This window comes from Ascaphus truei, chromosome 3 (assembly GCF_040206685.1).
Source record: "Ascaphus truei isolate aAscTru1 chromosome 3, aAscTru1.hap1, whole genome shotgun sequence".
Taxonomy (NCBI): domain Eukaryota; kingdom Metazoa; phylum Chordata; class Amphibia; order Anura; family Ascaphidae; genus Ascaphus; species Ascaphus truei.
The window spans coordinates 391,888,637-391,912,049 of NC_134485.1; the positions used below are offsets into that span (position 1 = coordinate 391,888,637).

Here is a 23,413-nt window from a genome sequence, read left to right on the forward strand (position 1 = left end):
AGGTTTGCGATTGGTGTTCGTTTGTATTTAATGTTATATTATGTTAGCTAATGTGTTTTATGGTTACTTCAGAGATTGTTAGAATTTCTTTCTTTTTATTTAACTGTTTAAATTCATTAATGTTGGAGTAATTCCTTGTTTACATTGGTTAGTGTTACTATTCATTTTGAGTTGGTTTCGGAATTAGTTGTTTAGATTGGTTAATGGTTTAATTAATTAATTGTTGATATTGCTATTGATTGTATTGATTGGATTAGCTGGCTACTGTTTGTATTTAGTGACGTGTGATTTTTTGGAGTTTAGTTACATTTTATTAATGTGTGTGTACTGTATTGTGATTAGGGTGCCCATTGAGTGCAATAGAGGCTTATCATGCCAATATTATTATTATATGGGTATGATGTACCACTATACTACTCAATAGGTATAGTGTGGGTATAGTCAGTCAGGGTGGGTGCTTAGGCCTCCCGGGTTGGTATCGGGTCAGGGTGGGTTAATCCCTTAATGTCTATAGCAGTTAGTAGCCGCTAAGGTGATTAAGGGGTTAGTGGCCATTAGAATGTATTTATTTTGTATATATGCATTCTGGCAACGGAGGACAGAGGGACCTGCTGTTATGGTAAGTATAACTTTATTTATTTACTTTATTTATGTATGCTAATGCAGTGTTTAATAATGGGCAAATAATCTATTATCCATATCTGGATAATAGTTATTTTGCCCGTTACTGTACTGTATGGGTTTGTGTGGAAGGGGGGCGTGTATTGATGTTTTTTTAAATATTTATTAATATACATTTCTTTAATAGTGTAGGAGTGCAGGGGGTCTCTGGAGCTGAACCACATTGGTTTTATGTCCGGGGACCCCCTGCTTCCCGAGATACAGGCACCTTTATGGGGTGCCGGTATCCCTCTGCATTGAAATGTCCCGCGTCACGTGACCGGGACATTTCCTTGCATAGGAGATACCGGCACCCCATAAAGAGGCCTGTATCTCGGGAAGCAGGGGGTCCCCGGACATAAAACCAACGTGATTCAGCTCCGGAGACCCCCTGCACCTCTACACTATTAAAGAAATGTATATTTAAATAAATAATTTTCGGGTGACATTTCAGCTGGGAGAGGCGGCTCTCTCAGAGCAGCCCTCTCTGCAGCAGAAATGAATCGCTGGTTTAGGTCTTTTCAGAGGCTCGATGCTCTCGCTGGCAGCAACTCGCCCGTTTTGGGCATTTTGCTATCACTGGTAATCGAGCCTTTCTGAATACCGTGATAGCAACACCCAAAAAAAGCGTAATTTAAAATTCCCTGGCAATTTTTTTTATCAACCCTCTCTGAATAAAGCCCAATATGTGTTATAGGCATATGTAACAGTTACAGACCAGAAGTACGTGTCCAAGGTTAGAAAGGCTAGGGTTGTGTGCATATGTGCATATAAGATTATGTCATCTGCATATATGTGTTGTGAAGCTCCCTTAGAAGCTGTAGGAAGATCATTGAAGAGAAGGGGCCCCAAAATACAGCCTTGCGGGACTCTCCGTCTTCCTCGCTCCACCCGACGCTACCGACACTTCCAGTCACGTGACTCGGGCGCTTATTCACGCAATGATGACACAGCTCTCGCGCAATCTTCTCCACAGAGACTAGATGTAGATTCGGTCATGCGCAGTACAGCAGCGGCAGCTTTTATTCGAGTAAAAGCCGCCGGCTGCATGCGTCTGGGAAGCGGGTAGCCGCGGCGCGTGGCGGCGCACTGTGACGTCACAGTCACATGCGCGCCCGGCTTCCCCATCTTCCCCGGCTTCCCCAGGCTTCCCCGACACCCCTGGAGATCAAATTAAGGTAAGCGGGGGTGCGGGGAAGCAGAGGGGCAGAGCAGGAGCCGGGTTCGGGGTCGGGAAGGGGGGGTAAATTGCGCGTGAAGTGGAGGGGGGGTGCGTGGGGGAAACGCGGCGGCGCGCGGTTATTACTGGCGGCAGCTGGGGTAGATCCAGGCATGCCGCCGGCATCTAGTGCAATAAAAGATGTCGCTACTGTAGATAGGAGCACGTGGCAAATGGCAAACTCACAGATAGGAGGAAATACAGATATAGCTAGTATGCAGGATGTTGGATGAGTACCAAATAGCACATATATGTATGACACTTTCAAATACAGTTGTTAATGCCGACTCATTTAGAAATTTCACTATGAATTTCTCACTAAGTATATATTCCAAGCGTATCCAAAAATGTAGTGTAAGGTGCACTACACAAAGAGCTGGTCATGTTGTAATAAAATATGAATTTATTCAAGCTGCATTAAAAAACGGTGGAGGGTACAAAATCTCCTACGCGTTTCGTGCTGTGAGGCACTTTATCAAGCTAAGGCAGCCTATATGTGCAATCTATAACACTGCCCACACCCAGAAGGGCAACATATAGAGCCACCAATATCTCATCTGTTGATAATCAACAAAGAATAGAACTCTATTTTAGCATCCAAAGGATGACTATAAGGTTGAATTATAACTATACTATGGAGAGACATTCTCCATTATATGGGGCATTATCGTATCACTAAATATCTAAAGATACAGTGGATTCATTTAGGAAATTCTACACCACTTGGAATCTATTAGACCCATGGGGGAATTTTTCCTCATCTCTCCTAACGCAAAATTAGGTTTTAAAATTCGTCGTTTTTTCTTTATTCTCTCATTAATTATAAGTAAAAAATAAAAGTATTCTAGTAGAGGTTGAGTGCTTACAGTAGGGAACTTTGTATATATGTGTGTATAATTAGCTTTATATTCCCTCAGAGCACCCCTCTAGTACATAAAAACCTTCTAATGAATAGCTGAGCGAGGACCACCTCCCCTTTATCTAGATTGTAGGGGAGACAGGTGAGAGACAGGAAGGCCAGACAACAGGAGGTTACAGTAATCGAGACGAGAGGGAATGAGGGCCTGAGTCAGAGTTTTAGCAGTCGAGCAACAGAGGAAAGGGCGAATCTTTGTAATATTGCGGTGGAAAAAAAAGATCACACTTAAAGCAAACATATATGAACTTTAAAATTGATATGTATAAATTACTACAGATGTAGTCAGGGTTTTTGCTCCCACTGATGGAATATTGTGAGATATTCTGTGATATTCTACATAATCAATTTCTTTGAATCCTATCCTACTAATATTCTGTGTTCAAAGCGATATTCTACATTATCAGGAGGTAAAAAAAAAGCTGGCTACATCTGTGTACATATACACTATTTGATATGCTAAGTTAGAACCCAAATACTGTTTGCTAAAATATATAAATGATCAATAGAAACAATAAATGTACACATCATTATTTATCAAATCAATCACACATCAATCAATTCCCTTTTTCAAGAATTCTATATTTTATCAGCAAACATCCATTCTGCCATTATTTTTGTAACAATAGGTACACTTTTGCCTATGTTGTTAACGGTACATGATGTATTTAATTATTTATTTTAGATTTTATCTGGACGATTCAATTTGGATTTCTTATTCCCAGATAGATACTGTTGCCTAGCAAATATGTTTAAAAAAAAAAAAAAAAAAAGTCTAACGCAACAGGGATGATGTGCCAAGAAACTTCAATGTATCATGATGCTCTGCTCCAACCTTTGGCCCATGTGCATCAGCTTGTGATTTGGAGTATTTTAATGAACAGTTAAGGGGGAGTTTCTTGATTCACGCAATATAATCGGATATATGAAATTCTGCTTCACTCAATGTAATATTTTTACTTTTAAAGCAGCAATATGGGGTTCAGTTAAAAAAAAAATACACATATTATTATTATTATTACAGGATTGAAGCAGGGGGTCTTCAGAGCTGAACTTGTGTTCATTTCAGCTCCGGGGACCCCCTGCTTCCAGAGATACTTAGGTCGTTTTCAGTCCAAAATCAGCTTTTATAGAATAATGCTCTACGGGTCACATTTATCAAACACTGCTATGTGTTATCGCACCCAATCCGGCGTGAACTCCCATAGACTTCAATGGGACACTTGATAAATGTGCACCTACGAGAGATATTGCAAAAGTATTAGAATGCCCTTTTAGTTTACAGGACAATGATTTGAGAGATATACTCTTTGAATATCCTCAAATGACAGATAGAAAGGCACGTCATTTGTATGATCTCCTTGCTCATTGTCGTTTCACACATGCAATAGTCAAATCAACTAGGTAAAGTAATAAAACTATTCCAGAAAGCAATTTTGCTTTTTCAACTCTTCTGGTCTAAGAAAGTATCAGGTTAAGGGACTTTTTGTACAGTATATTTGCCTAAGCGGCCGCTTTTGGCTGGTGCAAAATAAGCCCCTAAGGTATTTGTTAATAGTAAATCTATAGCAGTTCTATGTTTAATATCATGTTCATGTAGGAAATTATATGTATGATAAAAAAAACAGAGAGCTGATGCGACAGTCATATAGAACATGTTAACAACATCATTAACAATGAGGAATGGAGCGCAGTAGATAGACATTTTAATCATATACATAAAGGCTTCACATCAGAGTTTCACATTTATCGGATTGTCATAGGAACAGATCAAACTTGACAGTCAACAAGGTGACTTAGATCGCTTATTAGTAGAAAGAGAGACGAGGTGGACTCAATGCAAAGGGACTAAATTAAGAGATGCCATTTTTATGTGTGTCAGGTGTGATTCTTTTATTCTTTTGTGGCTTGAATCAAGTTTTGATCAAAAGATGCACCCAAATGACTCCTTTGTTACACAGACTTAGGTTCTAAATGTAAACATGTCACTAGTATATTTTAGCCCAAATTGGTAGGAGCGCATGAATTGTTTTTTATTCATTTGTATTGATGTAATTATTTTGCATTTCTTCAATTATATTAATCGATTCACTTACAGGTAGGAGTTGTATTTAAATATCAGCAAGGGTTACCAGAACCTTCACTCTCACCTGGAAGAAGCAAAACACGCAGTGGTGATGATGTTCATTGATGGTATAATCCATAATAACTACAAATCCCTTTTTTTTTTACATGGGTGAAAAGATTAAAATCTCTTTTCAGTTCAAAATATACTTAACAACTCTCTCTAAGGACAATAATATTATCTGTGATATTTACCTGAGATACATAGGTTCTTATTCTGCAATAATGCGGATCGGGTGCTTGTGCACCGAAAGCTCCACTAAAGTCAGCCCCATTAAAGAGATTTTAAACTCTCTAGGTACCCGGAGCTCTAGTTTTCTCTTTCTAAAATACTACTTGATGACTTCATCATCATCTTTAGCTTCAGGTCCAGTATCACTTCTTCCCAGGTGGTATTCGGATATATCGATCTATGCCTAACCTCACACATGAAGTCCAATTCTTTCTGATTGCATAATGATTATATCCTTGGCAATGGCACTCAGGCGCATCAAACGTAACATGTATAGAACAGAGCTTCTCATATTTCCTGATAAACCTACTGTAGTCCAACCTAGTGCTTCCTCGGCCACAGTAAATTGCACCATCATTAATCCTGTCACCACAGATGTTACATGTAACTTCTCTCTCTCTTTCTTGATTTACATCCATTCTCCTTCTAAAATTTGTCACCTCGTTCTCTATAATGTTGTTAAAATCTGCCCTTTCCTCTCCGTGTACTGCAGCTTTGAGTCATGCGATTATTCTTTTCCATCTCGACTACTGTACATTACTACTACATGGGTAACATTGTATATTAGGTTGAACAAAAGACATGTCAACCTTTCTTAAAATCGAATTGGATATGTACTGCATTTATATTTGTATTTATGTAGCACCATCCATGTACACAGCACTTTACAGCATTATCAAGACAGTACAGAGAGGTGATATAAGTGTCACACGTACATTATACAGGATGTTAACAATGGGATTTAAAGAGTACCTGCCCTTCAAAACTTGCAATGTAAATGTTTGGGTACAATTCTATTTATACTGTAGTTATATTGATCCAGAGAAATGCCAACCACCCCAGTTCATTATTTGCCAATTATGTCTCATAAAGGGTCAAATTCCATCCTGATAGTAGTGGCAAGCTGATTTCTCCCTGGAATAATGCTTTTTCTATATTATAATGTATGTAACATATCCCTCTACACCTTTACATAAAAAAATATATTTATTTTTATTTATAAAATGTTTTACCAGGAAGTAATACATTGAGAGTTACCTCTCTTTTTCAATATGTCCTGGGCATGGAGTTAAGACAAATAATAAATGGTAACAAATACAGTTACATAAATGAACAGAGTATACATTATATACAAGACATTGCAAGCACAGTTAAAATATGTCTAATATTTTCTGAAATGTATCTAGTGTTTTTGACATCAACATCTCTATTTGTAGAAGCCCCTTATATTCACTGCTCTTACTGTAAAAAACCCTCTGCTGCTGATGAAATCTCATTTTCTTTCATCTCAAGGGATGATTCTGTGTCATTTGTACTGTCTTTGGGATGAAAATGCCTTTTTAAAGTTCCATATATTGACATTGTATATTGTATACAAAAAAGAGGGGGGATAGTAAATTGTATATTGTATGTTTAAATGTGGTTCATACCTATACACCTCTGTTCTAAAGTAATACATTTTAATTTGGGTAGTGTTTCCTCGTAAATCAGACATTGCGTGCACTATATTAATTTGGTCACTCTTCACTGCACTTTTCAAGTTCCATCATTTATTTGTAGTAGAGAGATGCCCAAAATAATATTTCATATTCAAGGTGAGGTCTCACAACATTCTCTTTAAAACTCTCCAAAATGCTGCAGCTAGAATAATTTCACTTTCTCCCAAAGCATTCTCTGATCTTCAACTACTTAAACGCCTCCACTGGCTTTCTATCAAATTCTTTATCACCTACTGTATAAATCTCTCCTCTTCACCTTTAAAGCTCTACATTCCTCTGCTGCTAAAGCTCATCTTTAATTTCTCGCTTTATCCAAGGTAGTCTGCTGTGCTCTCGCGATGGCCTCCTCTCCAACCCTTTCATATCTGCAGCTAGTATACATTATACTGGTCCCTACCTGTGGAACTTTCTAACCCTCAATTTACTTTGAGTACATTAATTAGTCTGGAGTTAATAATTCTCCCCATAACCACAGAGACACCTACTATCATTGGCAGGCACTATCATCCAGCACACATCCTGCTTCCAATGCTGTCCCCCAAGAAATCACTTACAGTTGATTGCAAGCTTTCTATAACACGAATATGGAGTGCTTATAGTTTTGATACATTTATTGTATTTTAAATATCTGTATTATAATATCTATTTTTTGTAAATTACTGCTGGTGCTAAATAAATAAAAACATACATTTTTAGACAGTATATTTTATGTTTTAATGATTTCTGGTTAGATTGGGTGGAAAAGTGTGCTCAAAAATCACATGTATACTCTGTGTAGATGATTGGTATAAATCCATAAGTGTCCAGGGTGTATTAATGTCCCCATTCTCATTAATACGTTGTTAAAATATTGTTCTTGTTCGTCATATGTATATGCATATTTTACTGTGTCTGTCCATTCGGCGACTGATTAAAGTTTTATTTATTTTATTTTTAGTCAGCTGACATTCAGAGTCAAAGGGGATGACGTTGTGTCACCGCTACTTTCTTCTGAGTTATTTGCCGATTACGTCATTCCTAGCAATGAATGGAACAAAAGGTAACTATAAAAATGTGTGCTCTGTATACTATATGTATGTACAATAGCGGTGGCTAGTCCAGCTAGCTCTCTACCTACCCTGACAGGTAAGTTCTAGTAAGACACAGAAAGTGACAGGCTGTCCTATGGGGTTTTCCCCCTCCTCATGCTGACTTCCTGAGTGACAGGAGTGGAGGTGCATGTGCTGGGCCCTCCCTCTTTGAGCTACAGGAATGAAGTTCAGTCTCTTAGGGGTGGGTCCTTCAGTCTGTGATTGGGGTTCCAACTATCTCCTCATGAGGTAGGAGCTCTGAGCTCTCATCTCGGCTGGGAGAGAGAGACATGTGCTCAGTCCCTCATGGGCTGAGGCACTAACCTGATCCAGAGAAGCCTCACTATTACCAGCAGGCTAGTATCATCCAGAAGCAAAGGATCTACCTTACCAACAAAAGCATTCGCTGTAGCAACATCACAGTGGCTGGTATAATAAAAATCATCCTCAAATATACTTCTGGCTCCGCGGCAGTCTATGTGGAGGGAGTATTGTGAGTAAGGACTGTCATAGCTGAATCCCCTATGTCTGGAGGTGCTGTCACCAAGAAGAAGAACCAGAGGAATTCCTAAAAGTCTGCCTGTTTTCCCCCACACCATCGCAGGTACCTCAGCTCTCCTGTGCCAAACAGATAATCAGCACTTCACCTAGCAATAGCCATGACTAAATCTCCCAGAAGGGGGGGGGGAGGGGGGGCGGAACATGTGCACAGTACCTTACACCTTGATAAAGTACTAACGCACAAAATGCGTAGGTGCGTTTTTCACCTATATCTATGGTGAGCTACACAAAATACATTTAATTTTATTTGGAGTTGCCATGGTATATATTCATTTTTTCTACCATGGATCCTGTCTGTGCTCCAGCTTCACCTTACTGTAAATCTCTCTGGTTGCTGTTTAGGCCTATAGAACGCTTGAGGCAGGGATAGTTACATAGTAGATAAGGAAGGCAAAAAAAAAAACACTGAAATATCATCTTATGATATCTCATAAGGGGAAAAATTAATACCTTCCTGACTCCAAATATTGGCAATCAGATTACTCCCTGGATCAACATTCTTCCCATGTTTACTTATTTGATATACTGTATCCCTGTATACCTTTCTAAAAATATGTCCAACCTTTTTTTGAAGATATCTATTGTATCTGCCATCACAGTCTCCATTGGTAATGATTTCCAGGTTTTAACTGCCCTTACTGTAAATAACTCTTTCCTTTGTTGCTGATAAAATCTTCTTTCCTCTCACTTTAAGGGATGACCCCATGTCGTTTGTACGGCTCTTATGATAAATAGTTCTTTTGAAAGCTCCTTGTTTTATCCCCAAATATATTTGTATATAGTTATCATAGCTAGCATAGTTATCATCTTAAACACTTCTTTTCTAATGTAAACAAATCTAATTTTGTTAGGCTCTCCTCATAAATCAGATTTTCCATCCCCTTTATTAATGTGGTGGCTCGTCTCTGCACATTTTCTAGTTCCATAGTGTCTTATTTTATAGAGTGGTGCCCAAAATGGTACTCCATATTCAAGGTGTGGTCTTACTAATGCTTTGTAAAGGGGCATAATTATGTTTATTTCCCTTCCATCCATTGCCCGTTTAATGCAAGTTAAGATCCTATTTGCCTTTGCAGCTAGTGCATGACTTTGGAGACTGTTGCTAAGCCTGCTGTCTACAAGCACTCTTAAATCCTTCTCCATCAAGGATTCAACTAATTTATCCCCATTTAATATGTAAGTTGCCTATTTATTCTTGTTTCCCAAATGCATAACCTTACATTTAACTTTATTAAACCTCACCTGCTATTTACCTGTCCACATTTCTAGTCTATCCAAATCCTTCTGGAGAGAAATTACATCTGCTCTGATTCTACTACCTTGCACAATTTAGTGTCATAAGCAAAGATGGAGACTTTTCTCTCTATGCCAAACTCAAGGTCATTAATAAACAAGTTAAAAAGCAGGAGTCTCAGTACCGATCCCTGAGGCACTCCACTCACAACATTAGTCCAACTTGAAAAAGTTCAATTTATGACAACTCTCTGTTGTCTTTCCTCCAACCAGTTTTCAATCCAGGTGCAGATATTTTTACCAAGTCCAATCAGCTTTATTTTGTACACTAACCTCTTGTGTGGAACCGTTTCAAAAGCAAGTACCTTTAGTCTATTTAATATTCAAATTAAATATTGTTCTATTCATCTTCAATGCCTTTAATCACAATTACATCTGTACCATTCCCATTTCCTGCAACTTGACATGAATACTTTCCTTAAATGTGTTCTCTTTCATAATGTATCTTCAAACCTCTTAATATTTCAAGCATGGCTTTCCAACATTGACACAATGCTATGACTGCTATAGCTTTTATATACAATGTAGGGTGACTTGCATGCACTTGTTTTGAGGATAATGTGATACAATTTGACATAACATCAATTCCATTCCATTTTTGAATAACACAACCACATTGAGATTTCTAAATGGAATCGAATAGATAATATGTTCTCAGTCTGTCATTAGTAGACATTTTTGCATTAGAGTTACATTTGACAAGCGTAAGATAAGATGGGATTTTTACACATCTTTGATTTTTCTTTTGATTGAGTAGGTTAAAGATACAACAAATTGTCATGCATTGTGGTATTACATAGTAGTTAAGCTAATGTCACATTTAATTTTACAATAGATCTCAGCAAAAAAAATGTAATGAAATAAAACTAATGTAAAATAGGTGGACCATATAAAATTAACATTATTCATTGAGAAAGATGCATTAACATGTTGGCTGCTTAAAAAAACAAAAACGGTAAAAAAAAATAGGTATATAATATAGGCCACTGTACCTGGTGAATGATGTGGAGGAGAGCACATTAAAACAACTCCTTGGCCTTCTCTCACCAAGACTGCGTTTCGTATCCGGCCACTAAAATTTCCAAGATCTGTCAATATAAAAGTATTTTAGTTGATAATACATAATAATACACATATTGATCTCCATTCTTTATACTTTTCACATTTTTATTCATCCATTAAAAGAGTTTGTTAAAGTATTTCCTATTACATACAGTGGTTTGAAGACGTATTCACCTTCTACCATTAAAGGCACAAGTTGTTGAATTAAAAATATGTATGCGCATTTTTTTTTTTTCAAATTAAATATTTTTATTCAAAGCTGCAAAGCTGTAGTGGTTAAACTGAACACTGTTATATGTGGAGGAGGTTGAATTTCAGCAAAGGAGAAAAAAAATGAAATGTATTGGTTGCATAAGTATTCAGCTCCTTAAGTCAGTACTCGGTGGAAGCTCCTTTTGCAGCAATTACTGCTATGGGATAGGTCTCTACGAGCTTTGCACAGTAGGATGGTGACATTTTTGACCATTCTTCACTTAATGAACCGTATCTGAGAAGATTATGGGATGGAAGTTTTTCTGACTCTAAAAACTGGATGAAAACCAGCTCTGGTGTAGTGAGCAAGTGAGAATAAACACCAGGAGCTGCCATATGAACACTGTAGTGCAGGCTTTGGGCCTTTTTGCATTCTAGCCATGATTCTCAACCGGTGGAGCGCGCCTCCCCATGGGAGCATATCAAGATTTCAGGGGAGGCAAGTAGTTTAAAAAAACATATGAAATATTCTAATATAATTCTTTATTTGGAAAAAAACAAAACAATTATACTTATTGCTTTCTTACTATAGAAAGTACACAGCTTATTGTATCATCCTATGATGTGCAGTAGCGTACCTATTATCGTTCCTTATTTTTCTTTATTGATCTCTGAGTTATGCTGTGGACTTTGTTGTGTGTTGATGGTGCCACTGTGTCACTAAACAGCCATGTGCTATACCACTATTGCATTTTTACTGTTTTAAGGTGAGTACATGTTTTATTTAAAAATTAACATGAGTATTTTAGTACAAAAATACATAAAAAAATACAGTGTTGTATTTGTAGTGCGCACAAAAGAAGTCAAGAATTAAATGTGAATCCAAAAGCTTGTGGCAAGCAAGCAGCCCCATGGCTCACATTGATAACAATTGAAGCAAATCATGTATGATTAATGTCATAAAAAACCATTGAAGATCGAAATAAATATTTTTTTCTACATTTACAGATGCTTTGATTTGATTTTATTCGAAATATTTCACATTTCAAATAAAATGATTGGAGGAAGCAGGTTTGAAGGGGGGAGTGACACTTTTAAGTTTATCAAAAGGGGACATGGGTTTAAAAGGTTGAGAAACACTGGCCTAGATGTTTTATTGAGGACAAATGCAGATGATCTCTCCCAATTCCAGCATAAAACCATTTATTTATACAGCTCAACCCCCTTATAACACTGTGCTTGGGGTCCAAAGAATCACATCGCATTATAAGCGGATCGCATTAGAAATTGTGTACAAATGTATGCATTGTACAATAAAGTATTTAAGATACCAATAATCGTGTTGTAAAGTATATATAAATACGAAAATTGGGAGCCATGCTAGCTTCACGTTATAAGCGGATTCGCGTTGTAACGGATCGCGTTATAATGAGGTTGAGCTGTAATTGCATTCTCAGACTAGTAAAACATTTGGTTAATAACACTATCAGTTGTCCAACACACATTATGTATTTAGTACAGTACAGTAGGGACTTCCTCAGAGCCACCAGAATATTGCACATTTTTATTTTTATTGAAAGCCCATCTTAGAACACCTATATTACCATAGCTCAAATGAAATGTAGGCCAGGGAAAAGACAGAGGTTGCTTCATTAAGTGACAATACAAAGAAGAAAAATGTTCATGCCACAGGCTTACTGTGGAACTATTTAGGGAGGATTCCCTGGTTTCCGATAAAGATATCAGAACTAAATCTGGCGTTAAGTGATATACTGTACAAGTCCGTAGCAGTTTGAACTGAATGAAGCTCCAATAGCCCCTGCTTGGGCTTAGTTTATCGGTGTGCCTGTTTTTTTCTTTCCTGTTATTCAGGATTGCATTTGAAAGCATTTGCAACACCTAAAATACTGTACTAATCTCAAATGTCCTATTCTACCAAACTGCAGAAATCAACCTGGTTTTTTTTTCCTGCAATAAAAATGATATCCTTTTATACTTTGAGTTCTATTGAGGTAGTTGAAAATTTTCCACATACTCCCCACCCTCCCTTCTCAGGGTCAACTCTACGTTGAAGTGTGACAGCAAAGATTGATAACAATGGAAATCTACAATGTACACATTTAGCTGAAACTGCTTACAGGACAAATGTAATGTTTCATACCACTGTGTATACTGTAAATCATTTCATAAATCTACATTAAAACACTTTAGAAGAAAAATTGGCTAACTGTGCCAGGAGATGCTGATGTGACAATAAGAGTTTTTGAGATTATACTTTTGACATATTTACATCATGGGCTTCTAACTTGGAATAACTGCCATTTATACATTTAAAATGTTCAAACATCTATTTTTTATAGAGAAAATACTTTCCTTACCACTCCAATCCAAACAATTGCTTATGATCCACTTGCTAAGATTTCAATTGAAATTGTATTTTACTTACACTTCTGCACATAAAATGACATCATTTTGATAATAACACTAACATTTCCATACTGAAAATGTTTGCATATCTAGGACTATCATTTCCTCATATACATATACTTTTAACACATTTTTGTGCCGATTTTCTGCCTTCTTGCATATTCTTGTTCTAAATAGTGCAATAACAATGTCAGTGACCAAATTATGCATTTAGAGATAATAAATTGATAGAATATAGTTAATAGATACTCTACTTGCTTCCTGTTATAAATGGATATTGCAATGCAATATTGTTTTTTGTTTTATTGTGCTGTCCATTACTGGCTCTTACAAGCAATATAGATAACTCTCAGAGGACTAAACACCCTCATATATTACATACAGTACAAATAATGAAACACAAAGCAATGTCACAACAACCATTGACAGATAAAGTGGCAGTAAAAGTGGCACTAAAAGTTGCAGCAAATTAAATATAATCTAGTAACATATCTCCAAGGTATATCTAATTTGTTGTACCGAGTGCAATGAGTTACTGAGGCCAGGTGAGATTAAATAAAACAAAGGTTTTCTGACCCACACAAGTAAAAACAAGGTGAAGCACAGCAAATAATGCAAATGCAGAGAAAAAATAATATAACAAAGTGACCTGGTGACTTGAGTTAGTGATTCTAATCTTATAAAGGATAAAGACAGTGGATCATATTTACTAAGCAGTGTTCTGCCATAAGGCACCTTCAGTGCTGGAATACATTACTGCCTATTCAAATAAATGCACTTCCCACACCAGAATGTGTCTCATAGCAGAAGACTGCATATTAGATATTGTTCTCTATCCAGGAGAGGGTAAAGTGCGTTGTACAGTTAAGAGCACTCAGTGAGAAGTAGAGCTCAAAAGTGTACTGTGACAGTGATTCTATCCCTCAGGTGGTTTTGCTCACACTGCTAGAGCTGCTGCCCTGAATAATAAAGGTTGTATGGGTTTTAATCCTGTTGGGTCTGACACCAGTACACCATTCCAGTCACTCCTCCTCCTTCTAAAGACAAAATCAAACTTCAGATTGGATCCAATGACAGATTTTGAGGTTTCCACTCAGATTTTCTAGTACCTAATCCGCAGACGGATTTTGGTGTGCAAATTGGATTTAGATAAAACCAGCCGGACTAGATTCAGACAGGTTCCCTCATCTGTACTCACAACTCATGTCATCATGCCTGAGGTAAAATCTACCTCCTTTAACTCTGGGCACCAAAAATATTACGTGATACGTAATTCTGTAGTCAATACAGTATGATAAAACCACTGAACAGACACAGTATTCTTGGATATTTGCCATATTTTATTTGCGATTATCTGTGACCCTTTACTCCGCTTTTTATTTCTTCTTTACTGAATACCTGACATGGAAATAGCTACTTCTTGTAACTATGGCAGATACCGTATAAAGTACACATGAGCTTTAATGTTTGTAACTTATTTGAAAACTAAAATGAAGATATCATTTTATTTTAAGGCCTTTTTACAAAGTTGGTCTTAGGCATATTTTCTTATCAGTTATCTATGTCATTTGAAGTTACTATTTTGTTAAAAGATAACAAGCATGTAATGAGATTAAATTGCATAATCTGCACAGCTCGGTTTAGGAATTCTTATCAAAATCATAGAACTCTGTTGCTATTATGTGAAGATAAGAAAAGGAATTAAGATACTTCTTAAATGTGGAGAAACGTAGTATAATAGAAATTGGCTGAGGTTAGAATTGTTAGGAAATGTAGGCAATTCCTGCAATAGTCCATAAAAAGTGTTTGATATATTTAATTCCTTTATTGAAGTTAAACATGATTTTCATTATTAATCAATTAAAAAAAATAATTAACAAATGGTATGCCCATTTTACTTTCTCAAAGCCAACTATAATTTCAAACCACTGAATAAGTCATTCTGTTACAACAATTTCAGATGTAGCATATGTTATTGCACCAGTTATTATGATGTGTTAACTCTGCCATGTTATTTACAGTACAAGCACTGTTGGTAAAAACAATGGTTAAATGGATTATGCACATCGTATTTCGTGTGAACTGACCAGCAAGCCCCATTGCAATGAATGGGGCTTCTTCATCAGATTCCACGGAATGGAGGTCTCAAAATTCTACACTAAACCGAATTCTGCACCCCTCACCTTGCCCTAGTTCCACCTCTGCAAGAATGTACAGTACTGTATGGTTAATAACAAATAAAAAGGAGCAGTTCCGCATCCTATTTTTGTCTTTGTCTCCTCCCCCTTCTTTACATTTTAAAAATATGTACATGATATATATACGTTCAGATGCAGCTGCCAGTTTAGACCACTTGCCTTGGAAAATCTGTGGCTATCTCGCAGTAACTCGTGAGATGGTCCACAGAAGGCAGAAATGGCCCATCGAATTAACACAGCGGGGGTCCCTGCATTTGAATGGGACTCGCAGACCGGTAGGATTCACACAGCGTGAGTCCCATTCAAATGCAGGGATCCCCCCAGTGTTAATCCGATGGGCCATTAGTGTGGCTGCAGAAATTGCGCAGCGTACTGCAGAAATCTCACAGCGTTACTGCGAGATAGCCACAGATTTTCCATGGCAAATGGTCTAAAACCGTCAGTTGCAGCTGTATACGTATATGTTGAACTTCATTCATTTAATCTCCGGGGAACCGCTGCTAGCCAAGGTACTTACTGGGGAAGGTGCTGACGATACTATCCCATCCAGGTGAAACAAAATGGAGTGTGACAGAGTCACTGACTCAGTAGGCTGGAACAGTGAAGTAGTGTTCTTTTCCAGTCCACAGAACGTTAATTCCTCATAGAGAAGCCAGCAGCAGCTGCTAACTAATGGAGTTAATCAGCCTGTCTGAATGAGGAAGTGTTTTAAAAGACACAGGAAGCTGCTATGCTGAGAGACTGCTTTCTTCCACAGAGAGAGAGGAAGTGAAAGTTCTCCCAGCCGGGGAGAGTCTGGCTGTTATGGACCCTAGGACTGAAAGAAGCAGGCCTGCGGGGTCCAGCTACTGTAGGAATCATACCCAGGATAAAGATAAGGACTGACAGATAAGCAAAAACACTTTATTGTTATATGCAGAGACGGTGTTACCTTGTTCTATATGCCAGGGCATGTTTTGTCTTGGGAACCAGCTTAGCAGGCCATGCAGTTAGTGAGGGTGAAAGCTATGGTGTAGTTAGCTTTCCCTAAAGGGAATAGGTGTTTATTTCCTATGTTTTATTATGATTTAAAGGGACAGTACCCATTATGTTTATTTGTTAGTGGCTAATAAACCACTACAGTTAAAACTTTACACAGCGTCTAGCGTCTTACTGACCCTGCCGCGAGGCCGTCCTGCCACAGGAGGTTTAAAGTTTCTGCATCACACAGGCCAATAGGAAGTAGCAAGGTAATCTGTTGCGCCTTACTATTGGCCCGTCTCAAACAGGGGTTTTCAACGTCCATGAATTACCGGCTACACCTTCCCTGGTTCAGCTCTGAAGACTGCCTTCTTATACATGTGAAAAAAGAGCGAGCCCTGAGGAAATTGCTTCTTTAAGCAAAGGTTAAATACAGAAGTATTTTTGTTGTGTGTTTTTATGAGAGTACCATATAGTGCTGTACGGATCATTGTCATGTTAGCACTATCTTACCAAACTTAAATGGAAAAAAATATATAGTGTTTATGGGACAACAGATAAAAAAAAAGTAGAAGGTTTGCCTGCAGCAGATTCTTCCATAAATAGTTTTAAAAGAAAGAATGAGAAGACGAATTCAAGGTTATTACTGGGAAGGTCAGAGGCAAAAAAGAGAAGAGAAGACAATAACAAAGTCAGGAACAAAGACCCCATAGATATTTAGCAAAAGCTTATGTTTTTATTATGTTCTATGTTTCAAGGCAATTTTGCCATTAAATTGACACTGAAAGAAGTATTTTCATCTCGCGTTTTACAGCATCATTGCATCAAGGTAGTTTTCACCTCTTTTGTATTGTGTGCTTTAGCTTATGATTTAGGAAGAGTCAATAACAGGCCCAGGCATGAGTTAAGTGATGCACTTATAGTGACATTTCAAGTTCTGTATTTCTGCCCCTCAGACACGTCCTGTTTGCCAGCATCAAAAAGTCAGGCCGAGTTATCATACAGCAAGGCACACTTACTTTTGAAAAGATGTAGACCCCTTCTAGTAAGACTTTATTAAGAAATATTAAATCTATATTGGCTAAATAACAATTAAATAGTACTGCGGGGGATCCTTTGAGTCTTTGCAGAAAGCAAATCCTTGTATGAAAGGACTTGTGCATTTGAAAGTAGTTATTAAAAAGGATCAGTTTATCCTTCACACACATCATGTTCAGTTGTTATGTTCATGAATTAAAGAAAACATTGCAGATGGAATAACATATATTTACATGCAATTGTTATTGACTATCAGATGATGCAACAATAGCATTGTCCACTACTATACTGTACTTCTGTCTGAGACAAGTGAACATGCTCATAAGTGTTCTATATCAGTGGAGATTTGTTGACCCTTTTAAATCACCCTAACTTATCTGTGTAGAATAGATGGCATGTAGCCACAATCAGCTTTACAATGAAAGGTCAACAAACAACCACACAATGATGAGATCTCCAGGTTAAAATAGCTGTACGTGAGTAGGCTTGCTGGCTATGCATTTCTTGAGCCTAGCCTTTCCTTTGAAAGCTACAATACAGTATGTGAAACAGAAGACATACAGTAGCCTTAAAGTGTTTCAGAATAAAGTTACATAGTTACATAGTAGATGAGTTTAAAAGAAGTTCAACCTATCTTAAATTTATACTTGGCTAAGATGGAAAAAGTGACACACCAGGAGTGCTCATGTACATGTCATTACCAAAAATCTATCAAAAATCTACCAAAACCAAGACTTGTATGTGTGACAAGGGTTAATATGTTCAGCTACCTAGCTGATCCACTTTTGTCCCTGCAGGGTCCCTCAAGTGAATAATATCTCACCTCAATCCGTCTCAAATATAAGCTTAAATTGCAGCCACTACCATGGATAAAGAAAAGTATTTCATATTAATGCTACAATATGAGTATTATCACTAGGGTTCCTTGGTCCCCGTTTATCAAGAAAAACATGTAATTAGCACACACAAATCTATAGTAGCAAAATGTGTCCAAAAATGCAGTTACTCTGTTCAAAGTGTGCAAAGTTCAATTGGAGCCCAAAGCAGTACAGCTCAACCCCCTTATAACGCTGTGCTTGGGGTCCAAAGAATCACATTACACTATAAGTGGATCGCGTTAGAAATAATGTACTATTGTATGCATTGTACAATAAAGTATTTAAGATACCAATAATCGTGTTGTAAAGTATTCATAAATACGAAAATTGGGAGCCCTGCTTGCATCGCGTTATAAGCGGATTCGCGTTGTAACAAATCGTGTTATAACGGGGTTGAGCTGTACTTATTACGTTTTAGATGTAATATACAAAAATAGTACAGTGCTTATTTTCCTGAAAAAGAATGTTACAAGAAACATACAGTATAACAATATCTGCAGACAGATTCATAAAAATAATGGTAACAATAAACAGATATTCCTAATATATAAAACCACATAATTTAGGCTTCTCAGGAGGTAATGAGTAGGAAATATGAGAGTTCACGTCTTGTTGGAATAGTCCACTCCCTCTGTTTTCCAAATTCATATCTCAAATGCATTGGCTTTATCCTAAAAGTCCCTACATTGGAAACTGAATAAGCCCACCTCTTGGGAATGTCCTTAACTCCCCCTCCCCCCCCCCACTCCCCTCCCCCCCCCTCCACTTACTCTCAAATTAAATTTTTATGGTTTGGGAAGAGACAAGTGTTTTTCTTTTGAAGGAAAAAATGCTTGAATATTAAAATACTCTCATAATTTTATCTCTGTAATTCCTAAAACATTGTGTCCCACCACATCCCATTCGGGGGAGTTTACTGCAGGCAAAGAAACAGTTTTTGACAGGATTAATGCTAAATTTGAGAGACAAATGAATATCTGACCTTTGCACCCTCACAGTCGTGGACTGTTAAGCATCATTTAATTCATCAGATTGCAACTGTTACAAAGATACATTTGCCATTCTTGAGAATTACATCAGATCCACAATATTTTATATTTAGTAAACTCAGTCACAGACATGTAGTAGGCTGACACCCTGGTGAATGAGACTCGAAGTTTCGGGCTGAACTGTCCTTTATCAAGTCTAAAGTGGTAGGAAGAAATACTTATTTTTACACAGACACTAGTGCAGTGTTTGGTGATTAAATGTGGCCACCATCTTGGCATCATACATCATGACATCTCCACTTTTTAAGTAGCAAGTTTTTTTCATGCACCTGTTCAGGGCTGGTCTATTAAGATATTTCTCCCTCCAATGCCGAGGTAAATTAGAATACCCACAGTAAGTGTTAGAACCTGCAGAGTGGTCATGCCATGATATGGCTGTAGGCTTATAGCCTAGCTTATAGCCAAATAGTTTAACTAAATGATCCTTACTTATGAGAAGACATACAGTTAAGTATTTAACTATATATTTTTTGTCATATTGGATGTAGCATTGAGTATTTTTGTGATTTGCCCCTTTAGATAACCTCAGGGGCGCCGCCGCACCACCCTCCTCCAGCTTCGCTTTCCCCCAGGGGCTCTGCCACAGCCACACCACCCTCCCCCGCCACCCTCCCTCACCTCAGCCCCACCACTACACCAACCTCCTCCTGCCTCCGCACTTCTCCAGCCTCACTTACCCTCACGGGAGCCGCTGTGCCTCCACACTACTCCAGCCTCACTTACCCTCACGGGAGCAACCGCACCACCCTCCTCCCGCCTCCCTTCACCTCAGGGCTGCCGCCACTGCTCCCTTCAGCTCAGACCCTCCTCCCTTCAGCCTCACTTCCCCTCACGTGCACCGCCGCACCACCCTCCTCCCGCCTGCCAGAACCTAAGGGGTGCTGCTCCATTCACCTCAGGTGCGCCGCCGCTGCTCCCTTCAGCTCACACCCTCCTCCCTTCAGCCTCACTTTCAGTCACGTGCGCTGCAACACCAACCTCCTCCCGCCTCCTGGAACCTCAGGCCCGTCGCCGATCACGCTCACCTCTGTGCATGCCAGGTGCGCCGCGCAACCGGACCTCACGATCACATCCCCGCACGTTGACAACTCAGCACTCCTCACGCCTCCCTTCACCTGCGCCTGCCTGCCAGGCTCGATGCATGGGAGGACATCCGCCGTGTCTGCGACGCATGAACACTACCAGGTAACACACTACACACATCTAACAACTACTACTGTGTGCAATTATGTATTCTCTATGGATCCCATCTACCAACTACTACTCATTCATAATGTACTGTGATGATCACATTCTATGTGCATTGTGTATTACATGTCACTCTTACATGGACACATACATTGCACATTTAACACTCACATCTAATACACAATGTACAGTCTGGAATCTCACCATGACACTTGCCTCACATTATCTTCACTGGCCTGGGAGCCTGAAAACTGTGTGCAATTATGTCTTCTCTATTGATCACATACACTCTTTTACCAATGTACTATGACCCTTACAACATTCTGCATTGATGGGTTGTACAATTACAACATGCACTACCTCTACATCATGCTTTATTACTACACATACGCCTACACTACTCGCCACAACACCACTCATGCTGCCACGATCACCTTCATTCATACTCTCACCCTGTCTACACATATACCTACGCTAAGTATTGCAAACAAACATTCACCCTACACTCACATATTACACTACTAAGTAATACAACAGTATAACTACTATTATACGTCCATACGTCTTCAGAGCATCAACATGATCTCACGCTCAGGAATGTACATCTTTGTCAACGGTACACCTACGATTGTGTCAATCACTTTCATTGTGTGATTAACTTTCTCAATACAATTTACATTCTGTTGAACTGTATTTGTAAGTAACTGATGTGCCCCAGGTTGCACACATTAATTGTATGTCTCTTTCAACATTTATTAGACAACCTTTAAACCACATGCTTCACCTATCCATACACTCTTTGTTGCTCATAATAACTATCACACATTTACATCATGGGCAACGCCGGGTACATCAGCTAGTTAAATATATACTGTACTGTATGTAAGCCCCATTCCCCGTGTCTAAGGGAACTATGCGTGCTGCTGATTACCTGTGTGGCTTAACAGAGGCCTATGCCTCCGCCACTGGAAGCCTGGGGTTGTCTCGTCTCTTGGTTTACAGCGCCTCCACCTGGAAGGGATCTTGGTGCAGCAGGATAACCCCTTGCAGGAACTAATATGGTCAGTAATGTCACACACAGAGTATATAACAGGGTATTTACTGAACACATACAATACTCAAAATATAACAGTACCACAGTACAACACAATAATAACCTATATCCCAAAGTACTTAGGGTGCGGGGACACCAATATCCCTGATGTCCTTCCCCAATGTCAATCCCACTAAAGTGTAGGGAGTAGCACTACCCCGGTGGACCGTTGATGCACATGTATGATACCTCCCTTGGCACTCCTGTACCTAGGTGTCACCATCGGGCAATGGATCAGTCATGTCCCATGACATGGGATCTGCAAATAACTCCTCTCGCCTTATCCGGTCCACCATGTGGGGTAAACGCCTGCTGGAGGGTCTCAACGTTCGGGTCTCTGATACACAGGCCGGAGTCTGGTCCCAGACCACAGGCCAATCACACCGCGTGGCGTCCGTCACCGGTGTACTGACACTTTCTATGCAGCTACTACGGGAAGTGTCCCTATCTATGGGCCTTCCCTGCAGCAGCCACAACCTGTGAGGAATCAGGGCCTAGCTGGGACCTAGGGGAGATCTGGCCTAGTCCAGCGGAGCTCTGCTCCCTGGACACTACCTTCTCTTCCTGCGTCCCTGCTCCGACTGAAGCGTGGTGCCAAGCACGACAAATTTATCCTTTTTCTGCCCCCGAGGATTTCCTGCTCCCATTGACTAACACTGCCCCACGTTGTATACAGACCCTGGGGCTGCTGGGATTTGTAGTCCCTTGCGGAACCTATCTAATGGCCACCGCAACTATCGGCTAGTGCGCATGCGCAGGAACTCCATTGCGCATGTGTGGATAATTACAAGATGGCGGCCCCCACTTGCCGGGTGCGCCGCAGAGCTCCGGAGTGCCAGAGCGCTCTCACAACTGTCCGCAGCCTCTACCGGAGGCTCCCTGCAGCCTCTACTCCGACCGCAGTCTCGGCAGTTCGGCAGTAGCACCCCCTCCCCTGCACCCATGTCGGAGGTAAGGGGGCTCGGCTACATATAGTATACTGTATCTGACCCTGGTACTTGATTTACACTACCCAGAGTGTGTGCCCTGTAACAGTGCTGAAAGAAATTATTCATATTCTACTGATGAAGCGGCCGTTATTCGAACACGTCACGTGTCATGTACATCGGAATCCCGATTTGAAACCACGGTATCAATCACAGCCTTCCCGCACTAAGATGCGAGCGTGGCGAGTGCAGAAAAACGAATTTTAGTGTTCTGGCTTTTAAAAACATGAAATTGACACAGTAGCACAGTAGCACAGTACTGTACACATTAAAATTCCTCCATTTTATAGCAAACGAAGAAACAGAATCCATGAAATTCAAACAAAACATCCGCGATAAGCGCGGGTGCCTGGGGCGATTGGCCGCGTTCATGCTGCGTGGGGAACAGCAGAGAACTCAAAATCGGCGCCGTGATGTGTTCGAATAACGGCCGCTGCATCAGTACATACTATACAACCATTTATTTCTGCCATAGCATATTCTATTTTCTTTTTGTAAATTAAGCAAGTGTTATAATGTCTTTATATATACTGTATTATAATGCTGCAATTGAGTACATAAGTCAGTAAGGTCACTAATGGATTTCATGGCCATTTAGCATAGAAGGTCTAAATGCATTCTATATAAAAGCATAATGAAAATGTACTAAAACAAGACCAAATGATTTGGTAAGATCTCTTGCATGTGAACGCGTGTGAAAGGTGTTAACCACAAACTGGCAACTCAGTATGTCTCTCACAGCCACGCAGCGCATGGAGCATGTACACC

The 23,413-nt window shown here is 39.3% G+C and overlaps 1 protein-coding gene across 4 annotated transcripts in view; it reads right to left on the reverse strand.

The window, feature by feature from the left end:
* CNTN5 (contactin 5) overlaps positions 1-23,413 on the reverse strand; it is a 1,772,202-nt gene that overhangs the window by 481,031 nt on the left and 1,267,758 nt on the right. For all 4 annotated transcript variants that reach the window (XM_075592453.1, XM_075592451.1, XM_075592452.1 and 1 more), the window contains one exon: positions 10,567-10,662. In XM_075592453.1, the coding sequence (XP_075448568.1) occupies positions 10,567-10,662 (96 nt within the window). The remainder of the gene's footprint in view (positions 1-10,566; positions 10,663-23,413) is intronic.